This window comes from Nomascus leucogenys, chromosome 9 (assembly GCF_006542625.1).
Source record: "Nomascus leucogenys isolate Asia chromosome 9, Asia_NLE_v1, whole genome shotgun sequence".
Taxonomy (NCBI): Eukaryota; Metazoa; Chordata; class Mammalia; order Primates; family Hylobatidae; genus Nomascus; species Nomascus leucogenys.
Genome location: NC_044389.1, coordinates 66292277 through 66308816, shown reverse-complemented (window position 1 = coordinate 66308816; position 16540 = coordinate 66292277). Strand labels below are relative to the sequence as shown.

At 37.3% G+C, this 16540-nt stretch overlaps 1 protein-coding gene across 7 annotated transcripts in view; it reads left to right on the top strand.

Moving 5' to 3' along the window:
• HELQ (helicase, POLQ like) overlaps positions 1–16540 on the top strand; it is a 51353-nt gene that overhangs the window by 10848 nt on the left and 23965 nt on the right. For 5 of the 7 annotated variants that reach the window (XM_030819079.1, XM_030819078.1, XM_030819080.1 and 2 more), the window contains 5 exons: positions 5017–5114; positions 7230–7328; positions 8623–8768; positions 11540–11779; positions 16324–16465. In XM_030819079.1, coding sequence (XP_030674939.1) covers positions 5017–5114; positions 7230–7328; positions 8623–8768; positions 11540–11779; positions 16324–16465 — 725 coding nt within the window. Of the gene's footprint in view, positions 1–5016; positions 5128–7229; positions 7329–8622; positions 8769–11539; positions 11780–16323; positions 16466–16540 lie in introns of all 7 variants that reach the window. The other 2 variants (XM_012499576.2, XM_012499577.1) reach the window with 2 other exon arrangements.

Here is a 16540-nt window from a genome sequence, read left to right as displayed (position 1 = left end):
TTGGTGTTTTAGACATGAAGTCCTTGCCCACGCCTATGTCCTGAATGGTATTGCCTAGGTTTTCTTGTAGGATTTTAATGGTTTTAGGTCTAACATTTAAGTCTTTAATCCATCTTGAATTAATTTTTGTATAAGGTGTAAGGAGGGGATCCAGTTTCAGCTTTCTACATATGGCTAGCCAGTTTTCCCAGCACCATTTATTAAATAGGGAATCCTTTCCCCATTTCTTGTTTTTGTCAGGTTTGTCAAAGATCAGATAGTTGTAGATATGCGGCATCATTTCTGAGGGCTCTGTTCTGTTCCATTGATCTATGTCTCTGTTGTGGTACCAGTACCATGCTGTGTTGGTTACTGTAGCCTTGTAGTATAGTTTGAAGTCAGGTAGCGTGATGCCTCCAGCTTTGTTCTTTTGGCTTAGGATTGACTTGGTGATGCGGGCTCTTTTTTGTTTCCATATGAACTTTAAAGTAGTTTTTTCCAATTCTGTGAAGAAAGTCATTGGTAGCTTGTTGGGGATGGCATTGAATCTATAAATTACCTTGGGCAGTATGGCCATTTTCACAATATTGATTCTTCCAACCCATGAGCATGGAATGTTCTTCCATTTGTTTGTATCCTCTTTTATTTCATTGAGCAGTGGTTTGTAGTTCTCCTTGAAGAGGTCCTTCCCATCCCTTGTAAGTTGGATTCCTAGGTATTTTATTCTCTTTGAAGCAATTGTGAATGGGAGTTCACTCATGATTTGGCTCTCTGTTTGTCTGTTATTGGTGTACAAGAATGCTTGTGATTTTTGTACATTGATTTTGTATCCTGAGACTTTGCTGAAGTTGCTAATCAGCTTAAGGAGATTTTGGGCTGACACAATGGGGTTTTCTAGATATACAATCATGTCATCTGCAAACAGGGACAGTTTGACTTCCCCTTTTCCTAATTGAATACCCTTTATTTCCTTCTCCTGCCTGATTGCTCTGGCCAGAACTTCCAGCACTATGTTGAATAGGAGCGATGAGAGAGGGCATCCCTGTCTTGTGCCAGTTTTCAGAGGGAATGCTTCCAGTTTTTGCCCATTCAGTATGATATTGGCTGTGGGTTTGTCATAGATAGCTCTTATTATTTTGAGATACGTCCCATCAATACCTAATTTATTGAGAGTTTTTAGCATGAAGTGTTGTTGAATTTTGTCAAAGGCCTTTTCTGCATCTATTGAGATAATCATGTGGTTTTTGTCTTTGGTTCTGTTTATATGCTGGATTACATTTATTGATTTGCGTATGTTGAACCAGCCTTGCATCCCAGGGATGAAGCCCACTTGATTATGGTGGATAAGCTTTTTGATGTGCTGCTGGATTCGGTTTGCCAGTATTTTATTGAGGATTTTTGCATCAATGTTCATCAAGGATATTGGTCTGAGATTCTCTTTTTTGGTTATGTTTCTGCCAGGCTTTGGTATCAGGACGATGCTGGCTTCATAAAATGTGTTAGGGAGGATTCCCTCTTTTTCTATCGATTGGAATAGTTTCAGAAGGAATGGTACCAGTTCCTCCTTGTACCTCTGGTAGAATTCAGCTGTGAATCCATCAGGTCCTGGACTCTTTTTGGTTGGTAAGCTATTGATTATTGCCACAATTTCAGAACCTGTTATTGGTCTATTCAGAGATTCAACTTCTTCCTGATTTAGTCTCGGGAGGGTGTATTTGTCGAGGAATTTATCCATTTCTTCTAGATTTTCTAGTTTATTTGCATAGAGGTGTTTGTAGTATTCTCTGATGGTAGATTGTATTTCTGTGGGATCGGTGGTGATATCCCCTTTTTCATTTTTTATTGCATCTATTTGATTCTTCTCTCTTTTCTTCTTTATTAGTCTTGCTAGCGGTCTATCAATTTTGTTGATCTTTTCAAAAAACCAGCTCCTGGATTCATTAATTTTTTGAAGGGTTTTTTGTGTCTCTATTTCCTTCAGTTCTGCTCTGATTTTAGTTATTTCTAGCCTTCTGCTAGCTTTTGAATGTGTTTCTTCTTGCTTTTCTAGTTCTTTTAATTGTGATGTTAGGGTGTCAATTTTGGATCTTTCCTGCTTTCTCTTGTGGGCATTTAGTGCTATAAATTTCCCTCTACACACTGCTTTGAATGTGTCCCAGAGATTCTGGTATGTTGTGTCTTTGTTCTCATTGGTTTCAAAGAACATCTTTATTTCTCCCTTCATTTCATTATGTATCCAATAGTCATTCAGGAGCAGGTTGTTCAGTTTCCATGTAGTTGAGCGGTTTTGAGTGAGTTTCTTAATCCTGAGTTCTAGTTTGATTGCACTGTGGTCTGAGAGACAGTTTGTTATAATTTCTGTTCTTTTACATTTGCTGAGGAGAGCTTTACTTCCAACTATGTGGTCAATTTTGGAATAGGTGTGGTGTGGTGCTGAAAAAAATGTATATTCTGTTGATTTGGGGTGGAGAGTTCTGTAGATGTCTATTAGGTCCACTTTGTGTAGAGCTGAGTTCAATTCCTGGATATCCTTGTTAACTTTCTGTCTCGTTGATCTGTCTAATGTTGACAGTGGGGTGTTAAAATCTCCCATTATTATTGTGTGGGAGTTTAAGTCCCTTTGTAGGTCACTCAGGAGCAGTAAGTATTTTTTAAATGAGGTCATGAATTGATTTATAATCAAGAGACTTATAAAATACTTAATTCTATTACTAGCTACAGTATGTAACCTAAAGCAAGATACTTAAGCTTTTTGCCTTTGTTTTAAAATTTCTAATGAATAGAATTTTGAAGGTAAATGAAATTGGTATTCGAAGAAGTCCTCTATTATTATCTGCCACTTACTAGCTATGTGTGCCCAGGCACATCTCTCAACCTCTATGTTTCTTTATCTGTAAAACAGGGATAATAATGGTACCAGCCTGATGGGACTGTTGTAAGGATTGTGTGAGTTAACACATGTATTGCATTCAGCAGTGCTTAGCACACTGCATTCAGTAAGGGTTTGCTGCTGCTACTGCGGCCATCATCATCATCACCATAATAATACATACAGCATAAATATTGTAATAATAATATTGTAAAGCAATACATTTGAATAGATCACTTTAAGGAGCTATTTTGCAGCATCAGGTAGTCTTTAAAGTTCATGAAAAATTTATTCTAAATGTCATAACCTACTATTGATAGGCTATTGCAATGTTTACCTTATATATGGAAAAATTAACTATAAAGGTCAAATCTTAAAAAGTATTTTAAAAATTTCAACAGCAATAATATTTAAGCAGGTTATAGCATTTTATAATTGTTCATTCAAAAAAATATTGATCACCTACTGTGTGCTAGGCACTATTTTAAGTGCTAGGGATACAGCAGTGAATAAAACAGTCCCTGCTTTCATCAAGCCTGTATTTTAGGGCATTCCTATTTGAATATTCTATGAACAGCTAAGCCTAACTAAGGCTTAGTCTGAGCCCAACTCATTTCCTTGAAAGCCGTTCTTCAGCCTGAATTCTCAGCCACCACTCTCCAGCCAGCCAAGCCAGGATCCTATATATTCTATCAGCAACCAAATCCTATCTGGTTTACCTCATAAATATATTTTTACTTCTGTTTCTCCTATCCCTCATTACCACTAAGTCTTTAGTTCAGTACCTCATCCTTTCTACCTGGATTGCCACAGAAATCACCAAGTTCTTCTGTGTACCCACTGCCCTTCATCCACCAAATCCATCTTTCTTTAGCGCAAGTAGAATGATCTTTCCCAAATGCAAATCCAATTAGTTTATTTTACTGTTTACCATTCTTTAATAGCTCCCCTTTGCTTTCTGCATAAATTCCTAATTTCTTAGCACAGCCTTTCTTGATTTGACCCCATGCCCACCTCTTCAGTTTTGTAGTCTATCCTTATGGAATGAGAAGGATACTCCCACTTATTCCTCTTTCAGCCAGTTTCTTGAATGGTCATTTCAAGACATAGGAGCAATGAAGAAACATTTGCAAAGAAAGCCTATTTGGGTTTTCATTCAATAGCTAAGTCTATAGAAAGCAGCCATTTTGTATTGTCCAGGATGTCATATGGCTTCATAAGCTTCACTCCACCTTTATTTAAAACAACATCAACAAAACCTATAGTCTCAGCTACTCGGGAGGCTGGGGCAGGAGAATCGCTTGAACCCAGGAGGTGGAGGTTGCAGGGAGCCAAGATCATGCCACTGCACTCCAGCCTGGGCAACAGAGCAAGACTCTGTCTCAAAAAAATAAATAAATAAATAAAATTAAAAGTTAGCTTGATAGCAAGATCTCATAGAGGACTTTTCATGGGCCAAGAGTTTGAGACGCATTTAGCCCTCTCTCCTACTAACTCTACATCCGTCTATAGCCATACCTGTGGGACATATCATAGCTCTTCAAAAAGGGGATCCAGATAGACAGTTATAAGCAAATTTATACTCATTTATTATTGTTTAGAAGCCTTAATATCCTACTTCTTGAACAGTTTGAAACTCTATGAACTTCTAAGTAGTAACTTTCAGGATACCTGAAAAATTTCATTCTTCAAATGCCAGATTAATACTCTGGTAATATATTTGTAGTTTTCTTTTTTTAAGAGGTCAGGTCTCACTGTTGCCCAAGCTGCAGTGCAGTGACACAATCAGGGCTCACTGCAGCCTTGACCTCCTGGGCTCAAGCGATCCTCCCACCTCAGCCTCCTAAGTAGCTGGGACTACAGGCATGTACTACCATGCCCAGGTAATTTTTAATTTTTTTGTAGAGATGAGGTCTTACTATGTTGCCCAGGCTAGTGTTGAAGTCCTGGCCTCAAGCGATCTTCCCACCTCAGCCTCCCAAAGTGTTGAGATTACAGATGTGAGCCAGGCACCCAGCTAGTTGTATTTTTCTTACTTACCTCTCCCACCCCTTTCCCAAATCACTCAGGAAGAATTCAGAGCACAAAAGATTTGCTAAAATTACTTTATGATATATTAAATAACATATTTTCCTTAACACTTTGGTTTTTGTTTGTTTGTGTTTTAGAAACAACTCAAATTATTGGTATGAGTGCAACATTAAACAATGTTGAAGACCTACAAAAGTTTCTTCAAGCAGAATATTATACCAGTCAATTTAGACCAGTATGTACCTAAGGTTTGCACTGTATTGATTTGTTTTGTATTCATCTAACTTAGAAATGAAAGTAGTAAACATAGGATTTAAAGAATTCTGTAGAGTAGTGAAGGGGCATATTTTACTCACCATGACTATATGCTAATAAGAGGTTGTGTATAGAGAATTTAAGAGTTTGTGTATAGGTCAGCGATCTTGGGTTGGGTCACTAAGGTATCTATAGCCTGGCCCACAGGCTCTCAATGAATGTTCATTGAATGAGTTTTCCCAGACCCCCATTTTATTTTTTCACTTCTTATTCTCTAAACTAAATTTTTTTATTTGGCAAAATTTTAGTGAGACATGTTTTGAGTTATTGGCACGTTAAAAAATATATCTTAAAATTTAAAATATTTTTAAATATTTATATGTTAGTAGTTATAATACTTGTTTAATAAGTTAAGGCTTCACATGGATTTACATGTAAACTCCTCAACAGCAGCATTCCCAAAATGCTTGAAGAAAGTAAACAAATATAATTTGTGGTTATTTGAAAATAGCTTGTAATGTATATATATTTTTGTGTGCAGTACTAGTGTGTATGTTTTTTGTCTAAATAGCTTTTCAGTGTCTAAATAGGTTTTCAGAAAATATTTTTTTAATTGCCAAATTTTAATTTGAAATTTGATGTTTTAGCCGGGTGCAGTGGCTCACACCTGCAATGCCAACACTTTAAGAGGCTGGGGCAGGAGGATTGCTTGAGTCCAGGAGTTCAAGACCAGCCTGGGCAACATGTCGAGACCCCTGTCTCTACAAAAAATTAAAAAATTAGGGCAGCCGGGTGCGGTGGCTCACACCTGTAATCCCAGCACTTTGGGAGGCCAAGGTGGGCAGATCACGAGGTCAAGAGATCGAGACCATCCTGGCCAACATGGTGAAACCCCGACTCTACTACAAAATACAAAAATTAGCGGGGCGTGGTGACGCATGCCTGTAGTCCCAGCTACTCTGGAGGCTGAGGCAGGAGAATCGCTTGAACCCAGTGGGGTGGAGGTTTCAGTGAGCCGAGATTGCACCACTGTACTCCAGGCTTGCGACAGAGCAAAAAAAAAAAAAAAAAAAATTAAAGCATGGTAGCACTCACATATAGTCCCAGCTACTTGAGAGGGTGAGATGGGAGGATCACTTGAGCTCAGAAGGTCAAGGATACAGTAAGCTGTGTTTGTGCCACTACACCCCAGCCTGGACTACAGAGTGAGACCCTGTCTCAAAAAAAAAAAAAAAAAAATTGATGTTTTTACATTTGTACCAGATATGAACATTTTCAAGAGATATTTTTTAACTTAATTGCCATAGTAGACATTGTTATTGTTATTATAAAATGCAATGAGCTGTGTTTACAAACTGTTTGTGTCTACAAATAAAGAAAAATAGTGTGGTGGTATTTAGAATTAAAACTGATGAGTAATAAGACAGAAAGTTTTGGCTGGACACGGTGGCTCATGCATGTAATCCTAGCACTTTGAGAGGCTGTGGCAAGAGGATCGCTTGAGCCCAGGATTTCAAGACCAACCTCAGTAACACAGAGGAACCCCATCTCTATAAAAATTAGCCTGGCATGGTAGCGCATGCCTGTCATCTCAGCTACTCAGGAGGCTGAGGTAGGAGGATAGCATGAGCCCTGGAGGTTGAGGCTGCAGTGGGCTGTGATCATGCTACTGCACTCCAGCCTGGGTGATAGAGTGAGACCCTGTCTCAAAAGAAAAAAAAAAAAAAAAACAAAGTTTTAGATCTTGAGACATAAAACAGATGATATCTTAGTAAAAGTTAAGAACACCAAGACTCACACTTTTTGTGACAAATACAGAAGTGTGTGGTTTCTTTTTTGGATATGATGTTTACTGAATTCAAGCATATTTCTTCAAGGATATTGATCCCTATTTTGAGTTAAAGGGAAAAAGAGACCAAAAAAGAAGAAGAAGAAATGGTAAAGCAAGAACTTTTAAGTTGAAGCATGTTGTATATATCTTAGAAAAGCTAAACTCTTTTATAGCTGTCCTTTCTTAACCTATTTTACAACATTTAAAACGCTGGAAAGATGAATTTATATGTGGTATTAATTGCAAATGTCCTTTTAATTCAAGGTTGAGTTAAAAGAATATCTGAAAATAAATGATACAATATATGAAGTTGACAGCAAAGCTGAGAATGGCATGACTTTTTCACATCTCCTTAATTATAAGGTAACATTGATAACCTTTAAATTCCAGATTACCAGACTTTGTGTCTGGGCCACCACAAGAGTTTCCAATGGGTTCCGTAGAATAGTCTAGATTTTTTAGAGAAACAGCTGATGCTTGGCATTTGTTGGACACCATGCAGACTGCCAGTTCAAGATAGCTCGTTTCGAATTTCAACATTAGATCACACCATATTCTTTTCTATGACATCGTATCTTTGTGAAGTGGGGGTTTTTGCAGTTGCTGTAAGCAAGTACCGTGTGAAAATCAATCTGGAACAGAAGAGAATAGCTGTGTCCAGTCTTATTTCAGAGTTTGAAAGACAGTACCAAGTTGTGCACACATCCCATTAGTGAGCTGTTGTGGTTATTTAAGAATGAAATAAAAATATTTTTTCACTCAACTGATGTGTATTATTTATTCTAACAGCTACTAAGTTGTGAGGAAGTACATATTTATTAAGTTGTTTGGACCTCACTATTTAATTAACAAAACTGTAAAGCATTTCTTTGGGCACTGGGGCTGTGAACAAAGAAAATTTGGAAACCTCTCCTGTAAATGTTTATTCATTTAACAACAACAACAAAAGAATAATTTATGGACCAGGTAGTTCAGATATTGGTGTATAAAATGTTAATGTCTACTATGTAAATTTTAGTGTTTTATGACTTGTATGAAGGATATTAAAAAGGGGAAGAAGGGATTATACAGTAGTTTTAGAATTCTATGAAGATGTGTTATTCTAAAGCTATGTCTTTAGTAAAGTTGAAGAAATAGATTTTAAATAACTTCACATTTTTTCTTCATGTTCTTTGTGTTCCTCGTGTCACTACAAAAATTGTCATAATTCAGTAGTATGATTGAATCTGTGTTTTTGAAAACTTAGTGGTTTTAAAGGGCATGTCTTATTTACACAGTCCCTTAACTATTATTAGGATCAATCTGTGTTTCTCTCTGTGGACTTTTTTGTTCTGCTGTGGTGGAGATGGGCATGTAGTGAGGCTATTAATAACATTAACTATTTTCACTTCTTTAATTTTCTTTAATTCATTTCTTTAATTCTAGTTTTTTTTAGACTAACTAGACCTAAGAAAATCATAATAACCTAAAAGAAAAGTGAGATCGAACATTTTGATGTTTAATATAGATTTCATCTTTTCTTTTAAATGATCAGATTTATTAAATTAGAAGTTTAGAATTATAGATGGTTTATTTACCTTTCAAATCACACTGGTAAAAAATTGACAGGGTTTCATGTTTACTAACCACCTTGTTCCTACATCTTGTTGTTTTGCAGTATTCTGATACTCTAAAAAAGATGGATCCTGATCACTTGGTAGCACTGGTGACAGAAGTTATTCCCAATTATTCCTGCTTAGTTTTTTGTCCTAGTAAGAAGAACTGTGAAAATGTAGCAGAAATGATATGCAAATTTTTAAGCAAGTATGTTAATATTTTTTAAATATCCTGTTTTATTTTTATTAGGAATTACAGACTATGTATTATGTTTATTGGGCAAACGCTAATTATGCCTTGCAAAATATCATATTAAGTTGTTTTAGTATACTGAAGGCATTGACCTTGAAGAAAGAAATTTTAACTGTGAAAATCACATGTGAAATAGCCAGAGAAACATTCTAAGGTGGCTGGGCACCATGGCTCTTACCTGTAATCCCAGCACTTTGGGAGGCCGAGGTGGGTGGATCACTTGAGGTCAGGAGTTTGAGACGAGCCTGGCCAACACGGTGAAACCCCATCTCTACTAAAAATACAAAAAATTAGCTGAGTGTCATGCCTTGCACCTATAATCCGAGCTACTGGGGAGGCTGAGGCATGAGAATCTGTTGGACCCGGGAGGCGGAGGTTGCAGTTAGCTGAGATTGCACTACTGCACTCCAGCCTGCGTGACACAGCGAGACTCCGTCAAAAAAAAAAAAAAAAAAGAAGGCCAGGCACGGTGGCTCACACCTGTAATCCCAGCACTTTGGGAAGCCGAGGCGTGCGGATCATGAGGTCAGGAGTTCAAGACCAGCCTGGCCAACATAGTGAAATCCTGTCTCTACTAAAAATACAAAATTAGCTGGGTGTGGTGGCGTGCACCTGTAGTCCTAGCTACTCAGGAGGCTAAGGCGGGAGAATCACTTGAACCTGGGAGGCAGAGGTTGCAGTGAGCCGAGACCACACCATTGAACTCCAGCCTGGGTAACAGAGGGAGACTCCATCTCAAAAAGAAAAGGAAAAAAAAAAGACAAAACCCTAAGACTATATGTACGAGAATGTTAAGTAATATTAGGTCAGTGATTCAAAACCTTGGCTGCATAGTGAATCATCTTGGAGGCTTTTAAAAATTCCAAAGTCCAGGCTACATCTTAGATAAATTAGAATCCCTAGGAGTGACACCCAGATATCATTTTGTAAAGCTCCCCAGGCAAGTCCAACATATAGCCAAAGACAGGAACCACTGGCTTAGTCAGTCAAAGGACTAATCACTGGTACCACTGTGGAAATGAATTGTATCTTCCATTGCCTTTTTTTCTCTTTTCCTTTTTTTTTTTTTTTTTCCTGAGACAGGGTCTCACTCTATCACCTATGCTGGAATGCAGTGGCACAAATTCACCTCACTGCAGCCTCCGTCTCCTGGGCTCAAGTGATCCTCCTACCTCAGCCTCCCAAGTAGCTGGGACTACAGGCACACACCACCACTCCCAACTAATTTTTTGTAATTTTCATGGAGATAGCGTTTCACCATGTTGCCCAGGCTGGTTTTGAACTCCTGAGCTCAAGCAATCCACCCCCCATAGCCCCCCAAAGTGCTGGAATTACAGGCGTGAGCCACTGCACCTGGCCTGCCTTTGTTTTCTTAGTAAACTTCACACTTAGTTGTATGGACTTGGATTTAATTTCCTGAGTAAGAAATGTGTTGTCTTGTAATTTTGTAGTATCTTAATATTGGCTCTCTCGTATTCATAGAGGTAAGTATGAAGTTACTTTAACTACTAACAGTTCAGTTTTTTATGCACCTGTTTGTCCCATGTGTGGTTTTATCATTTTCTGAGATTTCTTTCAGCCCCTTAGCTAATGCTGTATCTGTATTCATAGTCTATTAACCTGAATGCTAATCTAGTCAACCTCTACCTCCTCTTTCAATCCTGCTATCATGGATTGGTCTAAGATAGACTTAAATTTATTGAATAGCAAAAGATAAAAATGTTTGGAATAAGATGAAGGCGTTGCTCATTTCGGTAACAGTCTGCTTTTACAATGATTTTGATTATAAAAGCTTAAGGAAATTAAATTATCATTAAAAAAACTCTCAGTAAATCATTCATTTTCTTAGAATAATTCAAGGTAATAAGATGGAGACATTGGCTAAGTGATGGAAACATTGTAGGATATGAAGTTTCTAAAGTGCTAGTGTTTAGGCAGTGTTTTACCATAGAAGTATGATTTAATAATATGTATGTTTCCATCTTCAGAAAAGAAAATTTATGTCTTAAAAAAACTATCCCCTATAAAGATATATGTTATAAAGAAAAAACAGTTATAACATCCAGAGCAAAGGTCTAAACCTGGTGTCCATGGATTCAAATGAAGTACAGGAATGAATTTTAGGAAATCCACGAACCCTCTGAAATTATAGGTAAAGTGTTGTATTTATGTAAATAGTTATATTTTTCCTTTTTTTTTTTTTTTTTTTTAGACAAGGCTTTGCTCTTTCACCCAGGCTGGTAGGTTCATAGCTCATTGCAACCTCAAACTCCCTTTGAGGTGGGTTCAAGCAATCATCCCACCTCATCCTCCCCAGTAGCCTGGGACTACAGGTGCATGCACCACCATGCCCGGCTAATTTTTGTTATTTTTTGTAGAGAGGTGGTATCACTTCACTACCCAAGCTGATCTTGAACTCTTGGGCTCAAGAGATCCTTCTGCCTCTACCTCCCAAAGTGCTGGGATTACAGGCGTGAGCCATCGAATTCCGCCTTTCCTTAGTTTTGATAAGATTCTCACAGGGTTCTGTAATCCACAAAAAGATTGAGAGACTGCCTAATAGTTAATGAAGTCAGAATCAAAATTCTAAGAACAGTGAATGTACTTAACTCAATGGAAATAGTACATTAAAGAATGTTTACATTAGCATCTACTAAAATGAAAATGGTAGAAATTTTGTCACTAAAAGAGCAAAGGCTCTTATTTCTAACAGATCTTTTTCATAGGGAATATCTGAAACACAAGGAGAAAGAAAAATGTGAGGTGATTAAGAACTTGAAGAATATTGGCAATGGCAACCTGTGTCCTGTTTTAAAGCGCACTATCCCATTTGGAGTTGCCTATCACCATAGTGGCTTAACAAGTGATGAAAGGAAACTCTTGGAGGAGGCCTACTCCACAGGAGTGCTCTGTCTTTTTACCTGCACATCTACCTTAGCAGCAGGTGTCAACCTACCAGCTCGAAGGTAAGAGATAAGTAAGTGTTGACCAGGCTCAGAACTTTTCCATTTCTAGCTTGCAAGGAGTTTTGTTGTTTTATGCTTTCTCAGTAATGGATGAGAATTTATCAAATGTTCTTTTAGTATATGCTGAGTTAATTGGTTGGTTTATTTTCTTTAATATTTTAATGAATATGTAATAAATGTGTAATGAAAAATGATGTTAATAGATTTCTTGATATTAGAATTCCATCCTTTGTGCTCTTTATATCTGGTTTTGATGTTAGAGTCTATTAATCTGGTTTTGTAGAAATAGTTGGCAGGTGTTTCACCTTTTTTATTATATAAAAGTTTATTTAACATAGAGATTTCCTTGAAATCTTGGAGAGCTGATCCATAGGAAATTTGTGTCTAATATATGTATTTTAAAGCAGATCCTTGATTACCTTTTCAGTTATTACCAAAGGTGTGGGCCTGTGTAATTGACTTCTACCCTTTATAATTTATGATCATGGGGTATTTTGCTAATAAATGATCAATTTTTATAAACTTTCCATGAGTGTTTAAAAAAATATGCATTTTCAGTTGAATATGCAGTTTTGTACATCTGAGTGAGATCACAGAGGTTCATTGTGTTATCAGCTTCTCTATTTTCTTACTATATTTGATTCCTTGGTCTACCAATTTCAGAGAAGTGTGTTAGTCTCCCACTTTAATTATGTAGTTATCAGTTTCTCCTTTTTGCATTTCTAGAAGTTATTACTTTTTATATTTCAAAACTATTTAGATATACATAGGTTTACTTCAAATATCTTATTGCCGAATTGTACCTTTTATCAATACAATAAATACTTGTTTTGCCCATTTAATAATTTTGCTTTGAATACCAGAACTCATTTTTTTTTTTTGCCACATATGTACCTTTTTCCATTTTTTTACTTTCAATTTCTGTCTCTGATTAAGTTTTCCATTTTTCAGACAATTGAAGAAAAAAATTAAAGTTATATATCCTGTTTCTATTATTCCAGTGGTTACTCTTAAAATTTTAAGTTGTAACCAAACATTTTTTATTACTTTAGAATTAATCAATAACTCTCCTCTCCTGAACATAAAGAGGCTTAGCATGTCCTTAGTATATTCTACTCTGTTCCATGAATGTTGCAATTACTTAGAATTTTAGTGCTAGATTTAAACATTTTCTTTCATCTTATGTAGTATTTAAACTTACCTGTAAATCATACTTGTTTTTTGCTTACCACTGCCTCTTATATCCCACATCTTTCTTCTCTGATTTTTTTTTTTTAATTTTGCCTTCCTTGAGTAATCCTTTTTAGAATACCGCTTTAGGGGGTAAAACATTTTGACTCTTTATCTGTATTTTGGCCTCACACTTCATTAGCAAAAGAATTCTAGATTCAATTTTTTTCCTTTAGGGACTTTGTAAATATTGTTCCACATTTTCTAGAGGCCAATGTTGCTCATTTTTGTCTCTGCATGGATTTTCTGTTTTTCTTTTCCAGAAACTTTTAGACTTTTCTCTTTAACCTCCCAATTTCATCATGGTGTATAATAATAGTTGTAGTTACTACATTCACCTCCCCTTCATGTAGTAACAACTTTACATGCATTGACTTGATACAGCTTCACAACAACTCTGTGAGGAAGGTCATATTTTATTACACACCTATTATAGAATGGGAAACTGAGGCACTGAATAATTAAATAATTTTCCCAACTTTAAAAAGTTAATAACTTTTTCCCAACTCATTTTCCAACAAATGAGTTTTAAAGCCAGTGTTTGAACCCGGGAAGTTTGATTTTACAATCCCAACTTTACTACTTTTCATTCATAGGGCTTAGCACTTGGGTGGATGCTTTTAATCTAAGCTTTATGCCTTTCTTCTTTGAGTAATTTTTTTCTGTTATTTCTTTTTCTTCCCATTATCTCTGTTCCTTGCTTTTATAATTTCACTTAGACAGGGTTGAGGCCTCTTAGATTCAGCTTTCGTGTCTCTTTTCTTACACATTTTTCAGAATGTGTAAGAATGTAAGCACACGTTTGTGCCATGTAATTTTTTTCAACTTTACCTTCCATATCAAAAAATCAGTTTTTTGTAATCCCAGCACTTTGGGAGGCAAAGGTAGGAGGATTGCTTGAGCCCAGGGGTTTGAGACCAGTCTGGACAACATAGCAAGACCTCATCTATTAAAAAATTTAAAAATTAGCTGGGCATGGTGGCATACACTTATGATCCCAGCTGCTCGAGAGGCTGAGGTGGGAAGATTGCTTGAGCCCAGGACATCGAGGCTGCAGTTAGCTATGATTGTACCACTGCACTCCAGCCTGGGCAACAGTGAGACCCTGTCTCAAAAAAAAATCAGTTTTTAACTGATATCCATTAACTACATTAACTGTATCCATTAACTATTTTCATTCATTATTCAGTTCTTCAATTGAATTTTCTTTTTTTTGAGACAAAGTCTCGCTCTGTTGCCCAGCGGCCAGGCTGGAGTGCAGTGGTGCGGTCTCGGCTCACTGCAACCTCTGTCTCCTGGGTTCAAGTGATTCTCCTGCCTCAGCCTCCCAAGTAGCTGGGATTACAGGCACCCACCACCACACCTGGCTAATTTTTATATTTTTAGCAGAGTCGGGGTTTCGCCATGTTGGCCAGGCTGGTCTCAAACTCCTGACCTCAGGTGATCTGCCCACCATGGCCTCCCGCAGTGCTAGATTTACAGGTGTGAGCTACCACACCTGGCCCTTCAAATTTTTTATGAATTTTTAAATAAATTTAATTTCTTTTTATTTCTAAGAACTCTCTTTTGTTGTTCTTTCCTTGTAATAGTCTACTCTTTTTTTTTTTTTTTTTTTTTTTTTGAGATGGAGTCTTGCTCTGTCGCCAGGCTGGAGTGCAGTGGCGTGATATCTGCTCACTGTAACCTCCGCCTCCCGGGTTCAAGTGATTCTCTTGCCTCAGCCTCCCAAGTAGCTGGGATTACAGGCATGCACCACAATGCCCAGCTAATTTTTGTGTTTTTAGTAGAGACGGGGTTTCACCATGTTGGCCAGGATGGTCTCGATCTCTTGACCTCGTGATCCTCCTGCCTTGGCCTTCCAAAGTGCTGGGATTTACAGGCATGAGCCACCACACGCGGCCAATAGTCTACTCCTTTTTTTTTTTTTTTTTGAGACGGAGTCTCGCTCTGTCACCCCGGCTGGAGTGTGGTGGCACGATCTCCACTCACTGCAAGCTGCACCTCCTGGGTTCGCGCCAGTCTCCTGCCTCAGCCTCCTGAGTAGCTGGGACTACAGGCGTCCACCACCACGCCTGGCTAATTTTTTTATTTTTAGTAGAGACGAGGTTTCACCATGTTAGCCAGGATGGTCTCCATCTCCTGACCTCATGATCCGCCCACCTCAGCCTCTCAAAGTGCTGGGATTACAGGAGTGAGCCACCACACGCAGCCAATTATCTACTCTTATATTGTGGATATAATACTCTTTGGAATTTTCTGTTAATGCTAATTAGGATTTTTAAAAGTTCTCTTCTGAGCCCTATGTTATCTGGTTTTTGTGGTCATTTATTTTGTATATTCATGTTATGTTTCTTTTATGTTATTAGTTTTCTTCAAGTATTTGGTAATCTTTTCTGCATATTGAGATTTATAAATAAAGAGGAAGTTGACTAGTATAGGTAAACAATAGGTTTTTTCTTCCCTTTGGATAGGAAAGCTGACTAACTGACTATAGACTTCTGTATAATTGAAATTGCTTTTTTTTTTAAGAGATGGGGTTTCACTCTGTTGCCCAGGCTCGAGTGCAGTGATGTAATCACGACTTACTGCAGCCTCAACCTCCTAGACTCAAGTGATCCTCCCACCTTAGCCTCCCAAGTATCTGGGACTACAGGGGCACACCACCATGCCCAGCCAGTTTGTTGTTGTTGTTGTTGTTGTAGAGACTGCATCTCACTATATTGCCCAAGCTTGTCTCAAACTCCTGGACTCAAGCAAACCTCCCACATCAGCCCTCCAAAGTGCTGGGATTACAGGCATGAGCCACTGAGCCTGGCTGAAATCACCATTTTTGTAGGTCAAAAACAGTTGACATCTGCAATTTTATACAGTTCAAAATAATAAAAATTCATAAATAGATATGTGTATGTTAGTGGTGTATGGTCATATTTTTTATTTATGGAGTATAAAGTCCAAACGCTTTGGAGACTACTGCTACAGATTAATCATAGACATTGCAGCTAGGCAGACTTCAGTTCAAATGATAGCTCTGGTAATTACTAATTTTTTAGTTTAGGATAAGTCACTTAACTGAGTTGCAATTAATTCCTTTATAAAAACGAAATTTAAAAGTATATTATTACTAAGAGTTTTGTAAGAATTATAGATAGTGTGTGTAAAAACCTAAGAAATCATAGATTCTTGGTAAACACTAGTTACCTATTATTTTGTGTTAGTAGGTCATTAAATTTAATATCACAAATATATAATGAAATTAAGAATTTTTTAAATTGGTGCTGTTTGCTGTAGAGTATCACTTTTCATTAATTCCACAGAGTTATTTTAAGAGCTCCCTATGTTGCTAAGGAATTTTTAAAGAGGAATCAATATAAACAGATGATTGGCAGAGCTGGTCGTGCTGGAATAGATACTGTTGGGGAGAGTATCCTCATATTGCAAGAAAAAGACAAACAACAGGTAATACTCAATTTGGTTGGTTGGTTGTTTTTGTCTTTTTCTTGGTTGTTGGTCTAGCCCTTTTATGAAATCATC